This window comes from Pantherophis guttatus, chromosome 14 (genome assembly GCF_059756535.1).
Source record: "Pantherophis guttatus breed Tessera chromosome 14, ASM5975653v1, whole genome shotgun sequence".
Lineage (NCBI taxonomy): Eukaryota > Metazoa > Chordata > Lepidosauria > Squamata > Colubridae > Pantherophis > Pantherophis guttatus.
In genome coordinates this window covers 1,294,377-1,318,007 of record NC_142076.1, presented here as the reverse complement: position 1 = coordinate 1,318,007, position 23,631 = coordinate 1,294,377, and the positions used below count along the sequence as shown (strand labels likewise).

Genomic DNA, 23,631 nt, shown 5'->3' with positions numbered 1-23,631 from the left:
ATTCCCAGTCTTTTCTGGGAAAAAAGCAGAGCAGAAGACAGCCCATGGCAAACCCAGAGCGCTTTCATTTGGATCCATAAATAAAGCAGAGCATTAGACAAAACAGCTTTTCCCAGTCCTCAGATTCCATGTCTTTTGTTGTTGATTAAAAGAAGGAAGTTCATTAGCAAGAAAGCTGCTGCCACAAGTCATCCCAATGGTAGCCCAGATCAACTTCAGAAGAGTCCCATTGTTAGATACTAACAGTGAAGCAATAGGCTTCACTCAGGTCCACTGAATGAGCAGGAAAAATACTTGAACCTGATTGGTTGAGACGCCTGACAGTTCCCTATATAAGGGCTAGCTGTCAGGCAGGGTTTTGCTGGATAATAATAATAATAATAATAATTTTATTTCTATACCGCCCTTCTCCCGAAGGACTCAGGGCGGTGTACAGCCTGTTTAAAAACACAAGCAAAACAACAATATAAAATTTAAAATAATTAAATAAAGTGGCTCAGATTTAAAACCCCAATAAATTTAAATATCCCAATTTAAAAACTATTGTGTTGCTAGTCCGGCCTGGCGGAATAATAGGGTCTTCAGTGCGCAGCGAAACGCCCGGAGGTCGGAGATCTTACGAATTTCCGGGGGCAGTTCGTTCCACAGGGCTGGGGCTCCCATAGAGAAGGCCCTCCCCCTGGGCGCCGCCAGTCGACATAACTTGGTTGACGGCACCCTGAGGAGACCCTCTCTGTGGGAACGGACTGGTCGGTGGGAGGCTATTGGTGGCAGAAGACGGTCTCGGAGGTACCTGGGTCCTATGCCATGGAGTGCTTTAAAGGTGGTAACTAACACCTTGAATCGCACCCGGAAGACCACTGGGAGCCAGTGCAGCTCGCGCAGGAGGGGTGTCACATGGGCACAACGAGTTGCGCCCATAACCACCCGCGCGGCCGCATTCTGGACCAGTTGGAGCCTCCGAGTGCTCTTCAAGGGGAGCCCCATGTAGAGAGCATTACAATAGGATGTTACAGATCTACAATAAAGAATAGTTGTATGAGCCTGGCTTCCTGTCTCTTCATTTACCCTATCTAACACCCATGATCTGGTACTACAGATAACAGAATAAGACTTGGAAGGGAGCTTGTAGGTCATCTAGTCCAACCCCCTGCCCAAGCAGGAGACTCTAAACCATTTCTGACATGTGACAGTCCAGTCTCTTCTTGAAAGCCTCCAGTGATGAAGTTCCCACAACTTCTGAAGGCAAGCCGTTCCTTCGGTGAATTGTTCTAACTGTCAGAAAATTTCTCCTTATTTCTAGGTTGAATCTCTCCATGATCAGTTTCCATCCATTATTCCTTGTCTGGCCTTCGGGTGCTTTGGAAAACAGGCTGACTCTTTCCTCTCTGCGGCAGCCCCTCAAATATTGGAAGACGGCTAACATGTCTCCCCTGGTCCTTCTCTTCTCTTTCCTGGAACCGTTCTTCATACTTTCAGATTTTCCAGTTTCTCTGAGCCTGTTTCAAAAGAACCGGTTTAATTATTTTTCTTTTGTGTAGGTGTATTTATTTATTTATTTATTTGAAGGATCATTATGGTTGTCCAACTCAGACAACATGACTCAGTGCAACATACAAAAAAATAATAATAATGAAACAAAGCAAAACAGCATATGCTGTTCAAACCCAAGTCCATAAAGTCAACATATGCTATCATTCTATCCTGGGAACTCTGTTCATCCTGACTCAAGCACCCAGGCTGGCAAATGTTTCTCCATCTGAAATGATGCTTAACTTAAACCCCAGCTTCATAAATAGAAAGGCATGGTATAAATAAAATAGTACACTCTTTACCCCTCTCCAGGAACAACACAACAAACTGCAGATGGGCTTGGCAAGGAGAGATGCCACTCGAGGCCTGAAAGTCTTCCTAAATTCACCAATCTTGGTCTTTCAAGGAGAGTCACTCGTTCTCGGGCCTTGCCACATTAATCTTGCTTTATTTTGCTTTGTGACCTCTGCAGTAATGAGAACCAAGCAGTTATTGGAGTTTGCTGACATTCACATATTTTGTTGTATTTTAAAAGTGTTGCCAGCATCTGCATGTACCGCAAATTAAATTAGGTTTGAATTTTATTGCCTCTTTTATTTAATTTATCTTAGCTGTTGCGTTCAAGCTGTGGACCAGCTGTTGTCTGTGAAAAAAAGAATGTTAATTTGAGGGAAACAATTTAAGGCTTTCTACGATGGGTGCTAAGTAATCACTCTGGCAATTATATCTACGGAGCCTTCGTGGCTGTTCCCTTGTCAAGAGCTGGCCAGGGTAACCTGACCCAGTGACTCCTTCATCCTTGGGGAAGAGAAGACCACCACTCAGCCAGGTGCCGCTTCTCAGAGCAGCTCTTTCCAACCACGCCGATGTCCCTGTTCTCACTAGGCAGAAAATACCAAAACCTTCACTGTGACCAAGGTGCACAGAACCCAGCCAAGGGAGACTCCTGAAGGCAGAGACCCTCAAGGGAATGCGGGCCTGTTCTTTAAAAGAGCTCCCACTGGACTCGCCTCTTTCAGGCACCGTGTTTCCCACCATCATCCACTTCTTTCTCATCCACCTCATTTTGTCCCAGAGTATTTGGAAACCTGAGCTTGCAGCCTGGGACAAGATGGAGAAGGGATTGAGGAAGATTCACAAAGCAACACAAATGCTTGTTCAAGAAAGAGTGGAGTTAGGTAAATACAGAACACGGACTCCTGCTTTAGGGTCTGTTTTGTGTAGAGGCTTTAACCATGCCCGTGTGTGTACTTAGATCTTGAATATTACTGTACTTTGGAAGCTGGGTTTTGGTTTTTGGGAGTAGAAAAGCAAAGCTAAGGAGGGCGAGCACGGCCATCAGTCACATTAAGCAGAGCTATTCCAGAGTGATAGCCACAATTGCTCCTTTTAGGCCAGGCTTTTCCACTAAGAAAACCTTTTAATTTTTACTAAGATTGTGGTAGATTTCTTTTGCTCCTAAGGTGTACATGTGCACACAAACAATTAGCAGCCAGATGTGTGATCCTTTGTGTCTGTGTGGCAAGAGTTGGAGCAGAGGAAATGAACTGTTGCATCTGAACATCACTTCCCAAAAAGCATCTCTTGAATAAGTGAGTATTGCCAGGTATGGGGGTTGCCTATATGACTCTGGAAGGGTATTCAAGGCTTCAAAAGTGAACACAGCAATCAAAACCTCTTGCAGCAGGGTCAAAGCAAGGGGTGACTTCTGGATACATCACTGAGGAAAGCGAACAGGATCCCAGCACTGAACCCACACCCCATGAGTGGGAGAACCAGCCCCGGGCACTGGTTTCAAAGTGGCCAGAAAGAAAGACTGGTCAACCCAAGCCTGCCAATTTTTGAAACTCCGCCATGCTTGCTGCCCAACTTAAAAGGGGGCAGACCTGGGATAACTAGCCACCCTCAACATTGAGAGGCCTGTGTGTATTGCTGCAGCCCTAAACTTTACAGGAACGAAATGGGAGGTTACACTGGAAGAAATACTGTTCTGGATAAAATCTAACATTGTAGAAACCCTAAAACCGTGATGGCACGTGTGCCGGAAGTGGCATGCAGAGCCATTTTTCTGGCCATGCGAGCTGTCGTCCAACTCACCTGCAGCTGCCCATGCGCACGCGCCCCAGCTGGTGTTCAGGCCTCTGGTGCACATGCGCGCAATTCAGGGAACCCAGCTGGTCTTCGGAGCTCTCCTGTGCATGTGCGCACATTTGCACATGCACACGAGAGTACTGGTGAGCACCAGATGGTGTTCGCATGCGTGCATTGCACACGTGAAAACCATGCACAAGTTAGAAGTGTATAATGATGTATTAGAACGAGCTAAAATGCCAATTTCATGGACGGAGGCATACATAACATTAATTCCGAAAGAAAATACAGACAATCAAATGATCCAAAATTATAGGCCAATCTTGCTTCTAAATGCTGACTATAAAATTCTGGCAACGATTATAGCGGAAAGACTTAAAAAGATATTAAATAATATTATACATTCGGACCAAAACGGGTTTTTACCCAAACAACAAATAAGAAACAATACAAGAATTATAATGAACATATTAGAATATTATGAGCTCACCCCGAAAAACAACTAGCGTTAGTACTGGTGGATACACAAAAGGCTTTCGATAACTTAAATTGGCAGTTCTGAATTACACAACTAATTACTATGAAATTTGGAGAAAAATTTATCAGAATGATCAAGGCAATATATTCAAATCAAACAGCGAAAATAATGGTTAACGGAGATCTAACAGATAAAGTCACCATAAATAAGGGGGTTAGGCAAGGATGCCCACTATCCCCTCTCCTATTTATTCTTTCGCTAGAAGTTTTATTAATTCAGGTCAAGGATAATCAGGAGATAAAAGGGTTAAAAATTAAAAAAGAGTATAAAACACAGGCATTTGCAGTCGATATGGCTTTTATAATAGAGGATCCCCTCAAAACGGGAGATTTACTGATACAGGAAATAGACAAATTTGGTACGGTTGCGGGTTTAAAAATAAATAAAAATAAAAGGAAGATAATAAAGAAAAAATCTCACACAAGGTCAAAATAAGGAATTAGAGAGGATATTGGAAATTCAAGTAATGAAAAAAGTAAAGTATTTTGGCATTTGGTTAACAGCAAAAATTTGTATAAACATTTTAAATTTTATAGTTATCTATAAAAAAAGATAACTATTTAAACTTACTACAACAAATTTGAAAAGATTTAGAAAATTGGGCGAAGCTACAATTATCTTTGATTGGAAGAGTGGCGACCATAAAAATGAACATCCTACCAAAAATTTTATACTTATTTCAAACGGTGCCCATAAAACTAGGGAATTTTTTTTTTTTAAGAATTGAACAAAATAACTCTAAAATTTATCTGGCCGGGGGAAAAAAACTAGAATTAAATTAAAACTCTTTCAAGGTTGACTCAGCCTTCCATCCTTTCTAAGGTAGGTGAAATGAGGACCCAGATTGTGGGGGCAATAAGCTGACTTTGTATAAATATACAAAAGTATGAAGGCTATTGCTTAACGCATTGTAAGCCGCCCTGAGTCTCCGGAGAAGGGCGGCATATAAATTAAAAGCAAAAAAAAAAAAAAAAAAGATTCTAGAATTAAAGAAGGCTTCGGCCTTCCAGATTGGGAACTCTACTATCAGGCGGCAGCAGTAACATGGCTCAAGGAGTGGATAAATTTAAAAAACAGAAGAATACTAACGATAGAGGGGCATGACCTTCAGCGGGGCTGGCACGCCTTCATTTGGGAGGAAAGGAACAGAGCTCACAAATATTTCCAGAGGCATCAAGTGAGAGATGCCGTACTAGAGATTTGGATGAAAATTAAAAGAAATTTCTACACAAAAATCCCCAGATGGATATCAACAATGGAAGCAATGATCTACCCCAATTTAATTGATTTAAAAAGAATAGTAACTTATAAAGAGCTTCTAAATGGGCAAGGGAAACTTAAATCCAATCAGGAATTAATATCACAGGAAATTAAAATAGATTGGTGGCCTTATCTACAGATTCAAACAAGATATAAAAAAAGATTCAGAACAATTTGGGTTTCAAACCAAGCAACAAGAAATGAACAAAATTCTAACAGGGACTGACGAAAAAATGATTACCAAAATGTATAACTGCCTCCTCAAATTCAAAATGGAGGAAGAAACTGTGAAAGAAACAATGATAATTTGGATGAAAAATTTTGGGTATAACATAAAATTGGAACATTGAGAAAAAGTATGGGGGGAAATTATAAAATGACGATGCCGGCCGCATATAAAGAAAATACTTACAAAATGTTCTATAGATGGCATTTACCCCCAGCAAGATTGGCCAAGATGTCTCCAAAAAACCCACCAAATTGTTGGAAATGTAATTATCAACAAGGGACATACTACCACATGTGGTGGACATGCCCCAAAGCTAGAGATTATTGGTTAAAAATTAAAAAGTGGTTGAAGGAAATTATTGAACTAAAAATTGACATGAAATCAGAGTTATTTCTTCTGGATATTACAAAAGGAAAGATGAGTAAAGAAATTTGATACCTTATGCTACATATAATTACAGCAGCCAGAATATCATTTGCCCAAAATTGGAAACAACAAAACGCTCCATTAAACACGATTATAAAAAAAGGGGCTAGAATGTGAAGAAATGAACAAATTAACGATAGAATTAAGGGACAGAGAGGAACTAGTATATTATGAGACATGGTATAGGTGGTATAACTGGCTGAAAAAGAAGTCTAAAATCAATGTATAGTGAATGTTAAGAGAAGATAATAGAAGGAAAAAATATATATTTAGAGTGTATATATTTAGAGTGTAGTTATGTATATATTGTATATATTAGATAAATAAATACTTAAGAAATAAGAATGTATATGTACACAATAAGCCGAAGGATATGATGAATTTAAGAAAAAATTCTGATAACGGAAAGCTGTAAAAATGTAACTGTGATTTTAAACGTGAAAAATGTTTCCCTGTCTTCGGCGACGGTGGCGCCTTTTGAAGCTCCGCCAGCCCCGCCGCCTGTAGAGCCGCTTCGAGACGAAGAAGCGGCTCGAAAACTTCAAAATCCACAGGATTGACGAAGTAGAGATCGCAGGGCACAGGTCGAGCCCCTGTAACCCCCCAGGGAAGTTTCTGGGGAGAGAACAGGCGTGGCTCCCTCCCAACCTGCTGAAACTCCGGGCGACGTGGGACGATTCTGCTTTTGCAGAACAAGCCGGCTGCAGGAAACTTAAAGCGAAAAGAACCAGCTTTAATAAACAGCGAAACTACCTGAATCCTGAAACTTGGAAACGCAAGTATCAGCGCTTTGTTGACTTTTTAATCTGAGAAAAATGCGAATGAGTGAAAGTGCTTTGAAAAAACATGGCGCTCAGCCTTAGAGTTAACGAGCCAGCGAGTGTGGATTGGTGAAGTTATCTTGCCTTGTTACAAAGTTTCCAAGTTGCTACAAAGTTGCTTTGTTTGTAATAAGAGAAACAAGTGGAAAATTTCTCCCTTTTCAATACTTGACTTTGCTTTACTTCAATCTTTATTTGATCAAATCTGGGGGACTTTTTTAGAAGTCTTTGTGCAGGAGGGAAAGGAAAAGGAACTTCCCTCTTTAGAAAAACTAGATCACGTGGCAGGATGGCTTCAAAGAAGCAGGAAGGGAAGGCAACAGGGGGGGGATCCCCCACACACAAACATGAAACGCAGCTTCCCCCTGTTCAACAGCTACAGACTCAGAAAAAAGAATTTGATGTGGGAGATTTAAAAGAATTTATTTCTAAAACTTTGGATGATAAATTTCAAAAATCTCAACAGGAGATAGATGACAAACTTCAAAAATCACATCAGGAATTTATGCAGGAAATTAATGAAGTTAAAGATATGGTGAAACAGAACCAAAACAAGGTGACCAAAAAAATATCAGAAGTGGCATCTGGCCTGGCAGAATTTATTGGTAAAGTTGATTTTAAAGTTGAAGAACTTAAATCAGAAGTTAATGTTAAGATGAAAGACAATGATTATAAAATTGATGAAGTTGACAATAAAATGCAGAGAATTGAAGATGAGATTGTCATGATACAATTCAGGGCAATGGAGTTTGCTATACGGCTTCGAGGAATTCGAGAGGAGGAAAGACAGGATTTGAGACAAGTTTGTTCTGAGGCCCTGGCCAAGATTCTACAAGTTAATCCTGATGTGGTTTTTCACAAAATAGACAAAATTTACAGAGTGAACTCCTGGGTGGCCAGACAAAGACAATTACCTAGAGATGTGGTCATATATTTTACAGATAGAGAAATAAGAAACGATATCCTGCAAAAATCCTTTTACACTTCTGTACAAGTGGGGGGCTCACGAATTGGAATTTATAAAGAATTGCCTCCTAAAATGCTGAAAGCTAGAAAAGAATTTGGCTTTCTTGTTAAGGAATTGCAAAATTTACAGATACCTTTCCGGTGGGACGCACCAGTTGGCATAATTTTCAGATACAAGGGAGAAAGATATCGTTTGAATACCGTGGAGAAGGCACAGCACTTCTACACTACTATTCTTAAGGAAAGAACACCATCTCCACGTACATCTACAGTTTTGGAGATTAAAGAGAGTGAAGAGAAGCAACCTCAACGAGAACTGCAAGAACAGTCTAAGCAGGAATTAGAAGAAGTGCAAGGTGCAGAAGGAGGTTTTCTGGATGAGCCCTTGCTGGAATCTTCTCCAATCTTGGACTCGGTTCGGATGATTGAAGTTAAGGATCAACGTATAACTCGAGCTCAATCTAAGTTACTTAAACAAAAGCAACAACAACAACAGGAAAGACAAGACAAGGAGGCAGTTAAGAGTACTGCACAAGAGTTTGGAGCCATGGGGGGAGCGAGATCGAAGCTTTCGGATGACCTTCAATTATTTTGCTCTTTGCTCCAGAAAGAGGCTGATGATGTTTAAGTGTTTATCTTGGAATGTTAATGGGTTGAATTCAGCACAGAAAAGGAAGAAATTATTTACATATTTGAAACAATTTAATAATGATATAATTTGTTTACAAGAAACGCAAATCACAACTCAAGATCAAAAATATTTGATAAACTCCAAACTAGGAACACATTTTATATCTTCAACTTCGCAAAAAAAGAATGGTGTGGTTATTTATGTAAATAAAAAGTTAACAGCTAAAGTTATAGAAGCAGATGAAGATGGTAGGTTTGTAGCAATTGAATTGCTTACAGCAAATGGCCAAATTCTTCTGATTGGAATTTATGCTCCCAATCAACAACAGGACTATTTCTATAAGATGTTACATACTAAAATATTGCAATGGGATTATAGATCTATTTTAATTATGGGAGACTGGAATGGAGTAATTGACTCTAAATTAGATAAAAAGAGTTTGGCAAAGTCTAGGATCAGACTACCACAGACCTTTTTTGACATGAAAGAAGATATGGAATTAAAAGATGTTTGGAGAATACATAACTCAAAAGAATTGGACTACACTTTTTTTTCTGACAGACACAGATCCTTCTCTAGGATTGACTTCATTTTGTTGACAGATGATTTACTTGTTAAGACAAAAAGAACAAAGATTTTTCCAAGAACTTTGACTGACCATAGCCCAGTATGGATAGAAATTGAGATGGACAAGGTTGAGAGACGTTCTTGGAGATTAAATGAGAATTTGTTCAGATATGAAAAAAATACAATAGAACTCAAAAAGCATTTGAAAGAATTTTTTGAAATAAATTTGAATAAAGGTACCCCAATTGAAATTGTGTGGGACGCAAGTAAAGCTTATATGAGAGGGGTACTTATCTACATGAACTCTAAACATAGATTGTTCCGACAAAAGAAAAGATCTGAACTGGAAATAGAAATAAAGAATAAAGAACAGTTACTTATTAAAAATCCAACAGATGAAAGAATACGTAGTGCTATAAAACTTTTGAAAGACCAATTTCAAATGCTTATGGCGGAACAAGTTGCAACAAACTTGCAATATGCGAAGCATAATACATTTTGTAACGCTAATAAACCGGGTAGATGGTTGGCTTACACATTGAGGAAAAAACAAAGTATACGGACTATTGATAGTATTGATATTGGAGGGAAAGAAATCTTTCAACAAAAATTAATTAAAGAAGCTTTTGTGGACTATTATACTAAATTATATGCTAAAGAGGAGGTGCAGAATGGACTTATAGAAAAATATTTAAACGATAAAAGAGTTACAAAAATTACTGATCAACAAAAGGACAGAATGAATTATCTTATAACAGAGGAGGAGATAATAGTAGCAATTAAACAGTTAAAAACAGCCAAAGCTCCTGGCACTGATGGTTTGACCGCAGTGTATTACAAAACCTTGCAAGCTGAAATGGTGGAACAACTTAGAGATTTATTTTGCAATATTCAGCAAGGGGGTAAAATACCCCCATCATGGACAACAGCCTACATATCTTTGATACCAAAAGAACAAATCGGTCCTAAAAAACCAGAGAACTATAGACCAATATCTCTTTTGAATACAGATTATAAAATCTTTGCGAAAGTACTAGCCAACAGGTTGATGCCAGTAATTCAAAAGGTGATTCATGATGATCAAGCAGGATTTATCGAGGGCAGATACATGAAGGACAATGTAAGGCAAGTAATAGATTTATTGGAATATCTTGAGAAGAATAAACAGATCCCTGCAGTGCTGGTCTTTTTGGATGCAGAGAAGGCCTTTGATAGAGTGGATTGGAATTTTCTATTAAAGACTTTGAAAAAGATGGACTTTGGGGATCAATTTATACAGGCGATTTCGGCAATTTATCAAGAGCAAAAGGCACAGATCATTATTAATGGAAGTCTGACAACAGAGTTTAAAATTGAAAAAGGAACAAGACAGGGATGCCCGCTGTCCCCACTTTTATTTATTTTAACACTAGAAGTCTTGCTAAATACAATACGGGACTCTAATATCTTGAAAGGTATAAAGATTAGGCAAGAGGATTACAGAATAAAAGCATTTGCAGATGATCTGGTTGTTACCCTATCACAACCAATGGAATCAATAATCTTGATGAAGGACATTATACAAGATTATGGTAAAGTTTCAGGTTTTAGATTGAATCCAAAAAAGACTAAAATGATAGCTAAAAACATGACACAAGATCGTAAACATGAGCTTGAAAGGAGGGCAGGTTTTGAGACTGTACCTAAGGTAAAATATCTAGGAGTTCAGGTTGCAGAATCAAACATGAAATTGTTTCAAAATAACTATGAGGTGTTGTGGCGAGAGGTGCAGAAAGATATGGAGACTTGGAAAAAACTGCAGCTGTCTCTACTTGGAAGAATAGCAGCAGTTAAGATGAATATTTTGCCAAGATTTCTTTTTTTGTTTCAAATGATTCCGGTGCTTAAAAGTGATAAACAATTGAAAGTTTGGCAATCTGGAGTGAATAAGTTCGTCTGGAACGAGAAGAAGCCGAGAGTGAAATTGAAAATTATGCAAGATGTTCCAGAAAGAGGAGGTCTTAAACTTCCAAACCTACAGTTATATTATGATGCAGCAGCTTTAACTTTAACAAGTGATTGGTTTGGAAGTAAAAAGGTTGCAATATTGAATGCAGAAAGTTTTGATCTTGAATTTGGATGGCATGCCTACTTATTTTATGATGACAAAGTTGATAAAGTATTTAAAAGTCATATACTTAGAGACTCTTTGATGAGAGTTTGGAAGAAGCACCGACTCAAATGGGATTATAAAATACCGTTATGGCTGGATCTTGGTCATAATTTGTGGAATACAAATATAATGTCACTCGGGGGGGGTTTATACAAAGAGGTTCTTTTTACAGATGCGGGCAGATGGCAGCTGAAGACATTGCAGACACTGTTGGACGAAGGGATTAATTTAACTTGGTTACAATATAATCAATTACAATTGAGATGGAAAGAGGACCAAAAAACTGGTATTATGTTGCATGAGGAAGAATTGGTTAGACATATAAGAGAGAAAGGTCCAATGCATATCAAGAGGCTTTATAATGTTTTGCTAGAAAGGGACTCAGAAACTGAATTAGTTAAAGATTGTATGATTAAGTGGGCACAAAATTTTGAAGAACCAGTGATGTTGGAAACATGGGAAAAAATTTGGGTTCAGAATGTTAAATTTACACAGTCGCAGAACCTGAGGGAAAATTTCTATAAAATGTTTTATAGATGGCATTTAGATCCCAAAAAGTTGTCATGTATGTACCCTAATGTTCAGCCAAAATGTTGGAGATGTGAATGTTTGGATGCTACGTATTATCATGTTTGGTGGACCTGTAGGAAAGTTAAGGCTTTTTGGATAAAAATTTGGTGGGTCATGCAGAATGTTTTGAAGAAAAAAATTCAATTCTCTCCACAATTGTTTTTATTGGGTATAGTTAAGGGTTTTACATTGGGTGAAACAAAATTGATATTGTATATGATAACAGCAGCAAGATTGTTGATAGGTAAATACTGGAAGAATGAAGCCTTGCCCACTATCGAGGAATGGACTTTGAAGATGGCCAGTTTTGCAGAGATGGCGAAGATTTCAGCATATTTAAAAGATTGTTCACAAGAGACTTATGAATGGGAATGGAAAAAGTGGATAGAATATGTTCAGAACAAATATCAAACTAGAAAGTATCAAATAGCTTTTATTTGAAAATAATGTATTGGAAATATTTTAATGTAATGAGGTAAAGAGAAAAATTATGCAGGGGAGGGAGGGGTTCAAGTTTATATATAAGTGTTATATTAAGGGTTTTTTATGAGTATGAGTATATTATAGGGAAGTCTGGGGGGAGGGGAGGGTTAGGGAGGGTTAGGGAGGTTGGGAAGTCTGGGGGGGGAGGGGGGGGGGAAAGGGGTGAAAATGTAATTGTAAAACTTTTGCAATAAAAAAAAAATGTTGAATAAAAATTATTTCAAAAAGAAAAAAGAAAATCATTGCATACACAGATGGTGCGATTGCGCATGCAGTGTATGGGGGAAACCACGTGAAACCTGCATACATGCGCAGATGGTGCAATTGTGTGTGCAGCACACGGTGGGGCACACATGCAAAAGCTGTGCGCATGTGCAGATGGTGTGGTGCACACAGCACATGGTGGGGGCGCACATGAAAGCTGTGCATATGTGCAGATGGTGTGGTTGCGTGCATGCAGCGCATGGGGAGGTGCCGTGCGTTAGCGCAGATGGCACACCCATTTGCAAAGCACGCAAAGCATGTTCCATGTTCGGCACTCGGTGTGTTAAAAGGTTCGCCATCACTGCGCTAGAAGTCCAGATTCTTCCATAAAACCACTCCAGTACCACAAACATGAATTAGATGCAGTGCTATACTGTTGTTTATCTGATCCAAATTATGAGAAACTGAAAGAAATCCGGGAGGCTGCAATTAAAGGTTGGCAGTTCAACAGTTCAAATCCGTAGTATATATCTCCTGCGTGAGCAGTGGGTTGGACTAGATGACCTTCAAGGTCCCTTCCAACTCTGTTACTGTTACTGTTTAAATTACCCTTGCAGATTCGGCATTTATCCCACTGTTTGATTCTCAGAGGGGAATCTTCAGTCCTCCGTGAAAGGGGCCTCCTAAACTGCACGCGCTTCCCCTCAGAGGACTTTATTTAGGGCAGCTGCATCCTTCTCTCAACACCACCTTTACCTGTGCAGAGCAGGTAAAACAGAGGGACCTCCAGATATTCTGAACCTTTTGAGCAGCTCAGGGAAATCCCAACTTCAGACACAATTCTGGGCCCCTTTAATTGGCCGTGCCTTGAAGCAACCAGGCAGAGGCAGCTTTAAGATCACCCTGGGTAGTTAACATCATCAGGCAAATCAAGGCAACCATGACACTAGAAGAGAATATATATATTACTCTCTGCAATTCTATCCATATTATTATATTTTTTTCTGTATTTTTTAATAATTTTCAATAAAAATTTAAAAAAAAAAGAAAAAAAAAGAAAGGAAAATAAACTTTTACTGGCAAATAAATGGGTTACTGGCAAGCAATTTCCAAGCGGACCCCCTTATAGCAATAGCAGTTAGACTTATATATCACTTTACAGCCCTCTCTAACCAACAATCTGTGTCCTCATTTTACCCACCTTGGAAGGATGGAAGGCCGAGTCAACCCTGAGCCTGGTGGGATTTGAACTGTCAAATTGCAGCAGCCGGCAGAAGCAGCCTGCAGTACTGCACTCTAACCACTGAGCCACCGTGACTTATAAGTCATGAGCCAGTCAGGCAAACTATGACTGTTAAAAGCCAATCCTCAGGACCAACATGATGGGCCAAAGGTGACAAGGTAGGTAAGAATTTTATTTCATAAGGAAAGCGTTGCCCAGGGCCTTGGGGATTGTCATCGCCTTCCCGAGCAGGAGGAGGCAGAGAGCAGGCGGTTCTCTTCCCGAAGGCCCAGGCCCAGAGCCTTTTCCCATCTGCTGCACAATCAGAATTAATAATAGATTCAAATAGGTTTCTCTCAGCCTTGGCCGCTTTCAAGACGTGTGGACTTCAACTCCCAGAACCCCCCCAACCGGCATAGCAGAATTCTGGGAGTTGAAGTCCACACGTCTTGAAAGCGGCCAAGGCTGAGAAAAACCGAACGGGCCGTCCCGAGAGAAGCGCCCAGACTCTCGCCCCGAGAGCCGCCAGGGGAGCGCCAGGCTCAACCCTTCGGGGGGCGGGTCACCGGCTGAACTCCCCCACGGGGGCGGGGCTTGGGCCTGCAAGCTCGGCCAAAGCTCCTCCCCTGCCGCCCCAGACGCAGCCCCGCCCACGCAGCGACTCAGAAGCGGCAGCGCCGCCAGCCAGCCCGCCCCCTGGCGTCCTGCTGGGCGAACGCCGCCCACGAGCAGCGGCGGTGGGAAGTGAGCGTCCGCGCAGGCGCGGAGCTCCCGCGGCGCCTCGGAGTGACGCGTGGCGGGCGCCGTTCCCGGCCAGGCTGAGCTTTGGCGGGGGGCGCCATGAGCGGGGAGCGGGAGGGGGACGGGGCGGGCTGGGCGGCGCTGGAGCCGGCGGAGGTGCTGCTCGCCGCTCGGGCCGGGCCGGGGCTGTGCGCGGCGGAGGTGGGCGCGGGCGCGGCGGCGCTGCTGGGCGAGACGGCGGCGCTGCTGGGCCAGGCCGAGGCTCCGGGCGGGTGGCCGGCGGCGGCGCGGGAGGCCTGCCTGCGGGCGGCGGAGCGGCTGGGCGACTGGGCGTGGGAGCGGCTGCAGGAGGGGCCGTGGCATCGCGTGGGCCGCGCCTGGCGCCGCCTCTTCGCCCACGCCTGCCTGCTGCGCGCGCTCTGCCTGTGCCGGGCGCGGGGGGCCTGCGCCGAGGCCCTGCGCGCCTGCGACCTGGGGCTGCTGCTGGGCGCGCCCGGCCCCGAGATGGCCCGCCTGGCCGCGCTGCTGCAGCGCCTCCTGCCCGCCCCGGACGGCCCGCCCCGCAAGGTAGGACGGCGGGAGGGAGGGAGGGAGAGGAGGAGGGGGGGCGCGGGAAGGGAGGCCGCCTTCTGACCCCTCCCCTCCCCCCCCCGCAGAAGCCGCGCACGGAGCGCCCCCCGGCACAGGCGGCGGCGGAGGAGGCGTCGGGGGCGTCGGTGTCCCGGGAGCGGCGCCCGTCCCTGCAGCGCTTCCGCGAGCGCTTCCTGCTGCCCGGGGCGCCGCTGGTGCTGGAGGGCGTGGTGGAGCACTGGCCCTGCCTGCGCAAGTGGAGGTGAGCGCCGCCTTCCCGCTGCCCGGCCGGCGTGGTGGACGCGGAGCGGGGAAGGCGCTGCAGGGGGGCAAAGGAAGCGGGAGGGGAATCTCTCGGTCAGACCTCCGGCTTCTCTTGCCGCAGCGTGGATTACCTGCTGCAGTTGGCCGGCAACCGCACCGTCCCGGTGGAGCTGGGCGCTCGCTACACCGACCAAGATTGGTCCCAAAATCTCATGACGGTCGCCGAGTTCATCCGCCGGTTCGTCGAGCAGGAGGTCCGAGCTCTTCCTTCAGCGGAGCCCCCGGGGGAGGGGCAGGGAGAGGAGTCGGTCTTTCTGCCTTCATGGGGAAGCTTCCCTGGCAGTCGGTATTCCGTGGCCAAAAGGCGTGGAAGCAGCGGCGGGGCTGCCTTGCAGGATTTGGAGCTAGAGAGAGCAGCTCTTCAGGGAAAGTGGGAGGGCAGGGCCGGCGGTCCCCTCAGTCTTTACAGGGGCAAATGGGGGGGGGAGAGGGGTCTCCTGCAAAGGCTGGTTTTGCCTCTTGCTGCACTACATGGCTCAGTCTATTTCTTCTGCCTCTTCCTTTTCATGCCAGAATCCCAACGGATACCTTGCTCAGCACCAGCTTTTTGACCAGGTAAATGTGGAAATTCTTATGGATCCCAGAGCTTCTCTTTGCCCTGAATCACACCCCAAAGTGTGTTCTCAGAGGCAAAAGGACTCAGGCCCCCTCCAATTACCCTTCACACAGAGAGATCTCTTGATAAAAAAAGTTGTCAGAAGCCTAACCCTCCTCCACCCCCAATTTATTTATGAAAAATTATATGGCTGCCCACCTGAGTCTCAGTGACTCTGGGCACTTTTACAAGGATAAAAGCCCAATAAAAAAAACCATAAACCTGTCTCTCTCCTGGCATAACAATCAGATAAGCCACTTGATGGGCTCCATCTCACTTGGGTCCCCTGGCCCGTTGGCAAAACCCAGGTCTTCAGGGCCTTGCAAGAATGGGGGCCAATCTTATCTCCATGGGGTTGATATTCCACAGGCTAGGGAGCCACCACAGAGAAGCCCCTTCTTGGTCCTGCATTCCCTGCCTCCCTGCTGGGGTGGGTTGGGTAGATGTGACTGGGAGAGATAGTCCTTCAGATAACATGCTCCCAAGACACGAAGGGCTTTGAACGTGACAACCAGCACTTTGAATTGGATCCAGAAGCAAATCAACATATATTAAACCTTACTGGGGAAGATCCTGTCCCTTGTAGACCAACCATGTTGTCTCATGCTGCTGCAGTAGCTCCCTTCACCCTAGTGCTCTTTTGGATGTTTTGCATCATGACTGGAAGCAGATCGTCCACCATGCTGGCCTGGGTTGATGGCAGCTATGTCCTAAAGGACTCCATGGGGGGAAAGACTGCTGCCGCTACATCACAGAGACCCTCAGATTCCATAGCAAAAGTCCATTGCCCACCCCAGTAGTAAAGCTCCATTGGTATTGATGCACAGGGAGTATTGGATTGGTGCTTTTTGCTGTGGAAATATATTTGTATGAGAGCCGTGTTTAGTCTAAATGGCATTGAGTGTATGGCTACATCCAGTATTATTTCAATTTTTTAGCAAGCTTGCCCTGACTCCTTTTTTCTTACTCTTTACAGAAGAGGCACCCTGAGCAAGGAGGGGAAGGGATCAGTGTTAGGGACTGAGCATGGTGGATCCCAAGGCAGAAATAACTTTGCCTTTGGATTGCTGCAGAGCGCCATACAACGTAGGCTGAAGGTCTTTTGGGCAACATCCCACAAGCTACAGGGGAGGGGAGGGATGTCAGACTGTGGAGCCCAAATTTGGCCGTCAGTCTCTCTGATATCCAAGTCAAAGGAGCAGGGTACACAGTGTGTGCAAGAGGCCAGGGCCCTGTCCAAGTGGAGAAGGAAGAGCAACTGCTACTGGCTCTCAGGGGAGCCAATGGTGTTGATCCAGCAAACAGGCATGCCAGCCTAATGCCTCCCAACATCACTGGAGAAAAAGTTACCCTTATACATATGTAATATACAGCTGGGGTCATATGCTGATGAAAGACGTGTAAGTGTCATCTCCATATTTCTCTTTCTGATGCTTTCACGCTATATATTTTACAGTGTAAATTTTACACTCCCATAAGCCGCCTAAACATTTTAATGGCAAGGTACCTACAGAACTTGTTCTCTGCATGATGCAATACTTCAAACGCCCTCTTGACTTGTACTTCTGATGGGAATCACTAGATCCCAGAGCTGAAGGAAGACATTGGCATCCCGGACTATTGTTGCCTGGGCAAAAATGATGAAGAGGAGATCACCATCAATGCCTGGTTCGGCCCATCAGGGACCATCTCACCTCTTCACCAGGATCCACAACAAAATTTCTTGGTCCAGGTTTGTTTACATCCTTCAGAAGTTTTTGCCAGGGCAGAATCAATGCTGTCCCCTTGTGGTTCTTCACATAATATTTTGGGCAATAGGTTGCTCTGGACCACCATCTTTACCCAACTTCTAGCATTGCCAAAAATTCGTTTTCCACAGCTTCAATTGGTCCAAATTATTGATGGGGCACTGAAGATATTTGCTGGGTGTTCCAAGTGCCTTCATAGCAGGCTGCTAACTTCACCCTGTGAATTAGTAGAAAAAGGGATACAGTCCATGGCTTTCCTTCTAACTCTCGGGGCATGAAGAAATCATGCCATCCCTGCAGCGGCCTAGTCTGGAACATGAGAGAAGGGCGGGCAGATGACAAACATACATCTTCCCATCTCCCCATCATGACAGGCAATTAACTTTTCATGTTCCCATTTTCAGGTGATGGGACGCAAATACATCCGCCTCTTCTCTCCTGATCAGTCTGAAAAACTGTATCCACATGAAGGGCACCTTCTTCACAACACCAGCCAGGTGGGCGACACCTGCGACTTACGAAACGATGGCCGCTAGTTATCCACTGCGATTTTTAAAGCTGACTGCCCAAAAAGGCTTTGCCACAGGCGCGTAGTGTCAAAGACATTTCTTTCCCCATCGTCTGAGGCTGTAAGGGGGGTATTCTTGAGCTTCTTGAAGTGTCGGATCTAAAAGAGGCATTTCTTTTGCAGGTCGATGTGGAAGACCCCGACTTAGTGAAGTTTCCTAAGTTCAAGGCAGCTGCATTTCAAGACTGTATCTTGAGCCCTGGAGAGGTCCTGTTTATCCCGGCCAGTTACTGGCATTATGTTCGAGCCCTGGAAACCAGCTTCTCTGTTAGCTTCTGGTGGTCCTAGTTTATGCTGAGAACAGATCAAGAGGAACCAAGAGTAGGTACAGGTACAGAATGCCATGGCTGATCCAAGAAAAGTACACCCACCCATCCAAAGATACAGCAAGCAGAATAATCTATTCTTCTATGTCCTGCTACTTCCAAATGCCCTGGAATAACACACTTTTCAATATTCAGTCCCAAGTTTATTTTGTCAGTAGAAAATATGTCACTCTCAGCTACTAATATTATGGCTTAAGCAAGTCATCCTGCAGGGATCGCTCTTGGGTGAGGTATGCAAGTCATCCTGCAGGGATCCGCTCTTGGGTGAGGTATGCAAGGAAATTAAAATTCCCTAATGGATCTACAACCCACTCAAGTCCCATCAATTCAGAGAGGGGGAGTGATGCCAAGAGCAAAATGTATTTGGGAAGAGGCAGGGATCGCCCGCTGGGTGAATGGAATAGTTGCTCAGGCATGTCCTGTTGTGCTAAGTGGGATAGGACCCATCTACAGTGATTCCCTTTATAAAATAAAGGAGAAATGTTGAGGACAATGCTCCACGGGCAGTAAATAAGGAGCAGGCCAACTGCCCAACCACCACTCAAAGCAAAAAGAAGGCAACATGGCTGCCAATAAAAACAGCAGCATAAGCCCTTGTGCAGTTTCAGCTTTTAACCCCCGCACAGCCCCACTTTGTCCAGGTGCGCCCAGAGAAAGAACCCGCTCCTCCGTGTCATCCGAGAGGTCAGAGGCGGCAGCGGCGGCTGCTATTGCTGGTGCCTGAAGCCCATCCTGGAGGCCTTCCTGCTCTCTCTCCTGGCACTTGAGGGCAACTGGCTGGGAGGATGGAGGTCTGCATAGCGAAGGAGAAAATGCAGGATGAGTTGAAGGAGGAAGATAAGCCAGAATGGTGTCAGCTCACATCCCAGAGCCAGCACTTTTATGGCGATGGCAAGACAGCTCAACTTGTGGAAAGAATGGCTTTGGCTCTGTGGGTCAGGGTAGTTCTGTTTTTGAAATGTTACCGTTTTCATTTGGTCCTCCCCTCTAAAAAGCCTCTATAAGAACGAGGCTGCCGCTTCCAGAAAAGCCTCGCGGTCTCATAAAATGAAAGGCCAAATCGCTTGTATTGATCAGACACTGCAGCCAGGTTGTCCTCGCCTCCCTAGGAAAAACAGATAATTCTACAGACAGACATGGCACCCTGAGGTTTTTACCTGGAATCCTGTGAGGCCAAAACTGCTTGCAGTGAGGGCAACGGGGCTCTGGTTGTGTTTGGAAATACTTGGAAAGGCAAGAGCAATGGAGCACAATTCCACAGTCCTCACACACTTGACTCTGAAATGGAAGCAATCCCGTTGAGTCACACGTACAGACGATGGCCAGGCCTCTGAGCAGATAATTTTGCCGCTTCAGCTGCTTCAGAGGTTCTGATGAGTTGGGACGAAATGATGCTGCCAGAATCTTAAGGCCTCCAAGGGAAGCAAGGGTGTGGTAGTTCTCCATAAACAGACTTGGCTAGGCTTGTCCTCTATTCTATCACCACCAGCTGCTCTATAGGAGAGTCTAGAAATGCATTTGGAGGTTTGTAATTGTTTTTAGCCTTGTGCGTTCAAGGGACAGGGCAAAGCTATGTCGCTCAGGCCTCTAGAACAGAATGTTACAAGCAGGAGGACCCTCCTCACAAAAAACTGCCCACCCACTGCCAGGGACCTTCCAGCCTTTGCTGTGGTGGGAGCCCTGCTTCCAGAAGCCACTTGAGCAAGGAGACGCCCTTTTCTGCAGTAAGTCCAAGCAAAAGTTGCTAAATGGGCAGGAATTCACCCAAGGGGTTGACCATCTTAATGTGCAGGGTTTGGCCCATCACCTGCTTACAGTTGGAAACTGCAGGGCAGCAGCTGCCTTAGTCTGTGGCAGCCAAACATCAGGAGTCTGGTAGCCCTCTTTCCTAGTAACAGATTTTGTTACAAGGTAGGACCGAGCTGCAGCCGATGAAAGGTTAGTTCACCATTAATTACCAATCTACTACTGATTTTTCACAGGTGATCCATGTCTCTTGCACCTGCCACAAGATGGGCTGGTAGAGTTACCTGAATGGAAAGGCTGTGGCAGATATGGCATTTCCGGGCAGACTCCGGGTAATGGCGGAAGATGTACTGTTCCAGTTCAAGGATGCTGCGGATGTGCAGGGTGTACTCCCCTTCTTTCTGTAAAACAAATCAACAAGCTGTCAATCATCCTTGGAGCCCATCAGCCCCTCCTCCCTCACGTGCAGGTGGTGTGGTGATGTGCCTGTCATCACTGAGACCTTTGCCCACCTCACACAACCACTTCTTCTGCACCAGCTGTTGGAGCACTTGTTCCACTTCCATTTTCTTCATTTTTTTCGGCTTCAACTGGTCAGCCAAGTTCAAGATCTCGGTGGACGATGCAAAGCCGTTCCCGGACATCAGGATCAAGTCCAGCTGTAAAAACAAAGGACCTAATGTTACTTCTGCCAAAATTGTTTCCCCAGACAGACACGGGGTACCCTATCTTAGGCACCCCCCCCCAATAGTTTCCAATCAGGGATGGTGTGACCCGATGGGTTATTCCCCTCCTCCCATGGCCTAACAGGACCCAAGATGCAGAATGCATGTAGGAACTAAAGACTAGAACTTAATAAATGTGTTTTTCCTTGAATAGATAATTATGGCTACAGCCCTGGAGAGATTTGTATATTTTTGTTGTTTTTTATTCCAATGAAAGAGAATCTCTGTAGCTCAGAGTTTAACTGTGGGGTCCTTGGTGCTCTCTGAGCTAGACCGTTTGCTTGCAGCTGTTTCCTTACCCAACTAGGGAACATCAATCTACCACCATCCCCCTACCACCACAACTGATGAAGCTTCTGGAATAAGAAGTGAAACGTCTTCCTCAAGGAAAAACCGTCCAGTTGCATTTTTGAAAAAGCGCCTTTGAGTCAAGTATGACCTGGATGACTCGGAATCTCCATAGACATCACCAGTGCAACCAACAACCAAGCTCAGAGACCACACAGGAGCCCTCATGGATTATTTAGAACATATTCAGGCCACTTCACAGCACAAAATACTAGAGATCCAGGAGCTGCTAAAACTACTGGAGAAGCTATACAAGGCAATTCCTCTCCTCCTTGCTCTCCCAAAGAATTCCCTTTAGCAGAATTAATGGAGAGGAAGCAAACAGCACATTCTGGTTGAAGGGGATCTAAAGCTGGACCACCTCACTTAGGTGCCTTCAACCACTCCAGCTCTAAAAAATGACTACTCTGCCTAAGAGCTTTAAAGGAAATCCATTATCCTTATTATCCTTATACTTGGCCACAAAAAACCTTTGCCAATATTCCTCAGAATTCTGTTACTTTCATCCCTCTCTTCATTTGAGTGTAGGTGAACTTCGGTATAGTTTATGAAACAGAGGAAAGGCTACAAGGAACCCATAAATGGTCCGGAGGTTCACGTGCCTCCAGCTTCTATCCAGACTTTCATAAAATCCATCCTACCAACAGTCACACAAGCGAGACTGAAGTCCGGCCCCAGGGTAAACTCAATAAAATGTAAACGTTAAACAAATGGAGTTATTGTGGTGTCCAGAATTTATCTAACTCTTATCTCAGCAGAATCCCTCTACTTCATCAGAAGCTCCAATTCAAATCACTCATTCTCAAAGCACCACCAATGAGGCCTTTCCGCTGCCTCTGCCGTGAATCCATGCTGACCACCCAGGCGGCATGTCAAACCAAGCTCTGGAGGCTATTTTGGCCAGAGTTGGGGGGAGGCCCCTTGTTCGTAGCAACTGGTGGGGAGGCTGCTCTGCAACAGCGCTTAGCCTTCTCTGCCGCTTCACGGGGCTTCCAGCCTCTCTGGGCCGTTTACGGAGTCGGCCTTTTGGCCCCGACACCCGGGCTCCTCGTCTGACTGACCTGGGGAGGCTGACCTGGGGAGGCGGAATCCGCTCATCTCCTCCCAGGTGCCGCCGCCGAGGCCTCCCGAGCCACCAGGGCGGCAGCGGCGGACTTACCGTCTTCTTGAAGAGCTCCAGCTCGTTCTCGGAGAAGTCGCTGGCCATTTTGGTGAGGTCGGTCTCTGCCAGGTTCACCTGGGGGGGGGGAGGGGAGGAGCGCCGGGTCAGAGGGCCCAGCCACGGGAGGCCTCTGCACCCCCGAGGGGCCCCGGGCGCCTCGTGGGTCGGCAGCTCACCAGGGCCACGTAGGCGCCGCCGCTGTCTTCCGCCGAGCCCCTCCGGATCTCCATGGAGAGCGGCTGCAGCTGCGCGTTCAGGGCGGCCAGGAAGTCGTCCAGGGCGTCGCTGGCGCCGGGGGCTGCCGGGAGGCACGAGGGGGAGGGGGAGCGTCAGGCAGCCGTGTCCCCCCCCCAGCCCCGAGCCCCGCACCCGCGCACCCCCCCCCCCCACACACACACACAGGGCCCCAGGGCGGCGAAGCCGTTCCGGGCTTCTGAGGGGACCCCGAGCCGCCCCTCGGGACAAGGGCGGCCCACACTGACCCGGGTGCCGCTGGCAGCACAGCCGGCGCAGCCGCTCCGCCTCGGCCGCCTCCACCACCCCGCGGGCCAGCAGCGCCTGCAGGAAGCGCCGGTGCGCGTCGCTCAGCGCGGCGGCCATGGCGGGCGGGGGCGGGGCTTCCGCGCGCGCTCTCCGGGCAGGGCAGCTCGTTAGCGCGCCTCCTCCGCTCTCCGGAGCGCCCTCTGGCGGCTGGACGGAGGCCTGCAGCAGCCCGCGGGCGCCTCCCTTCCGTTCCTGGCTGGTGCGGAGGCGGCGCCTCGATGTCGGGGGGGGGGGGAGGAGGAGCGGGTCGCATCTCTGGGAGCGGATGGCCCGACGGCTCCCCTGAAACTCGGGGGGGGGGCTTTAGTTCCCGGGGGAAGGGTCCCTTGGTTGCCACGGAAAGCGGAGCCGCCGACCCGAGCGTGACTCGAGGAAGCGGCCGAGGGGACCTCAGAGATCTTCTAGTCCAACCCTCTGCTCAAGGCAGGAGCCTTATGCCACCCCAGCATGATCCCACTTACCCTTCTCTTCCAGAGACTCACTAGACATAACTAATTCCTGCAATCCTTCATCATACGATTTAGCATCCAGCCCCCTAGTCA

At 45.9% G+C, this 23,631-nt stretch overlaps 2 protein-coding genes and 1 long non-coding RNA gene across 11 annotated transcripts; 1 reads left to right on the top strand and 2 right to left on the bottom strand.

The window, feature by feature from the left end:
* Window positions 1-47: 47 nt before the first annotated feature.
* LOC148112080 (uncharacterized) lies at window positions 48-14,078 on the bottom strand. Of its 3 annotated transcripts, XR_015729902.1 has the most exons (3): window positions 13,673-14,078; window positions 1,836-1,999; window positions 48-1,499 (listed from the first exon to the last, which is right to left on the bottom strand). It is a non-coding gene; the product is annotated as an uncharacterized LOC148112080 (long non-coding RNA). The 3 variants fall into 3 exon arrangements; XR_015729903.1 differs by lacking the exon at window positions 1,836-1,999; XR_015729901.1 differs by lacking the exon at window positions 13,673-14,078 and having other exon boundaries at window positions 1,836-2,545.
* A 440-nt stretch (window positions 14,079-14,518) lies between these two features.
* Window positions 14,519-22,095, top strand: KDM8 (lysine demethylase 8 (putative)). 5 transcript variants are annotated; one of them, XR_009622895.2, is made up of 8 exons: window positions 14,519-15,001; window positions 15,091-15,266; window positions 15,390-15,522; window positions 15,842-15,883; window positions 17,506-17,655; window positions 18,076-18,257; window positions 18,363-18,560; window positions 20,548-22,095. XR_009622895.2 is itself a non-coding variant. In XM_060693045.2 (8 exons), exons 1-7 carry the CDS (start codon window positions 14,534-14,536, stop codon window positions 18,525-18,527), a joined length of 1,227 nt encoding a protein of 408 aa, XP_060549028.2. In that variant the 5' UTR covers window positions 14,519-14,533; the 3' UTR covers window positions 18,528-18,560; window positions 20,548-22,095. The 5 variants fall into 5 exon arrangements, 3 of the variants coding, with proteins under 3 accessions (XP_060549028.2, XP_060549029.2, XP_060549027.2); XR_015729900.1 differs by having other exon boundaries at window positions 18,363-18,570; XM_060693045.2 differs by having other exon boundaries at window positions 18,076-18,168.
* Window positions 18,687-23,232, bottom strand: NSMCE1 (NSE1 component of SMC5/6 complex). 3 transcript variants are annotated; one of them, XM_034420637.2, is made up of 7 exons: window positions 23,029-23,232; window positions 22,723-22,844; window positions 22,544-22,621; window positions 20,824-20,970; window positions 20,596-20,712; window positions 19,723-19,843; window positions 18,687-19,358 (listed from the first exon to the last, which is right to left on the bottom strand). In XM_034420637.2, the coding sequence occupies exons 1-7, from the start codon at window positions 23,144-23,146 to the stop codon at window positions 19,273-19,275; spliced, it is 789 nt and encodes a 262-aa protein (XP_034276528.2). In that variant the 5' UTR covers window positions 23,147-23,232; the 3' UTR covers window positions 18,687-19,272. The 3 variants fall into 3 exon arrangements, with proteins under 3 accessions (XP_034276528.2, XP_087734940.1, XP_060549031.2); XM_087878814.1 differs by lacking the exon at window positions 19,723-19,843 and adding an exon at window positions 19,531-19,670 and having other exon boundaries at window positions 23,029-23,183; XM_060693048.2 differs by lacking the exon at window positions 22,544-22,621 and having other exon boundaries at window positions 23,029-23,181.
* Between the last annotated feature and the right edge of the window lie 399 nt (window positions 23,233-23,631).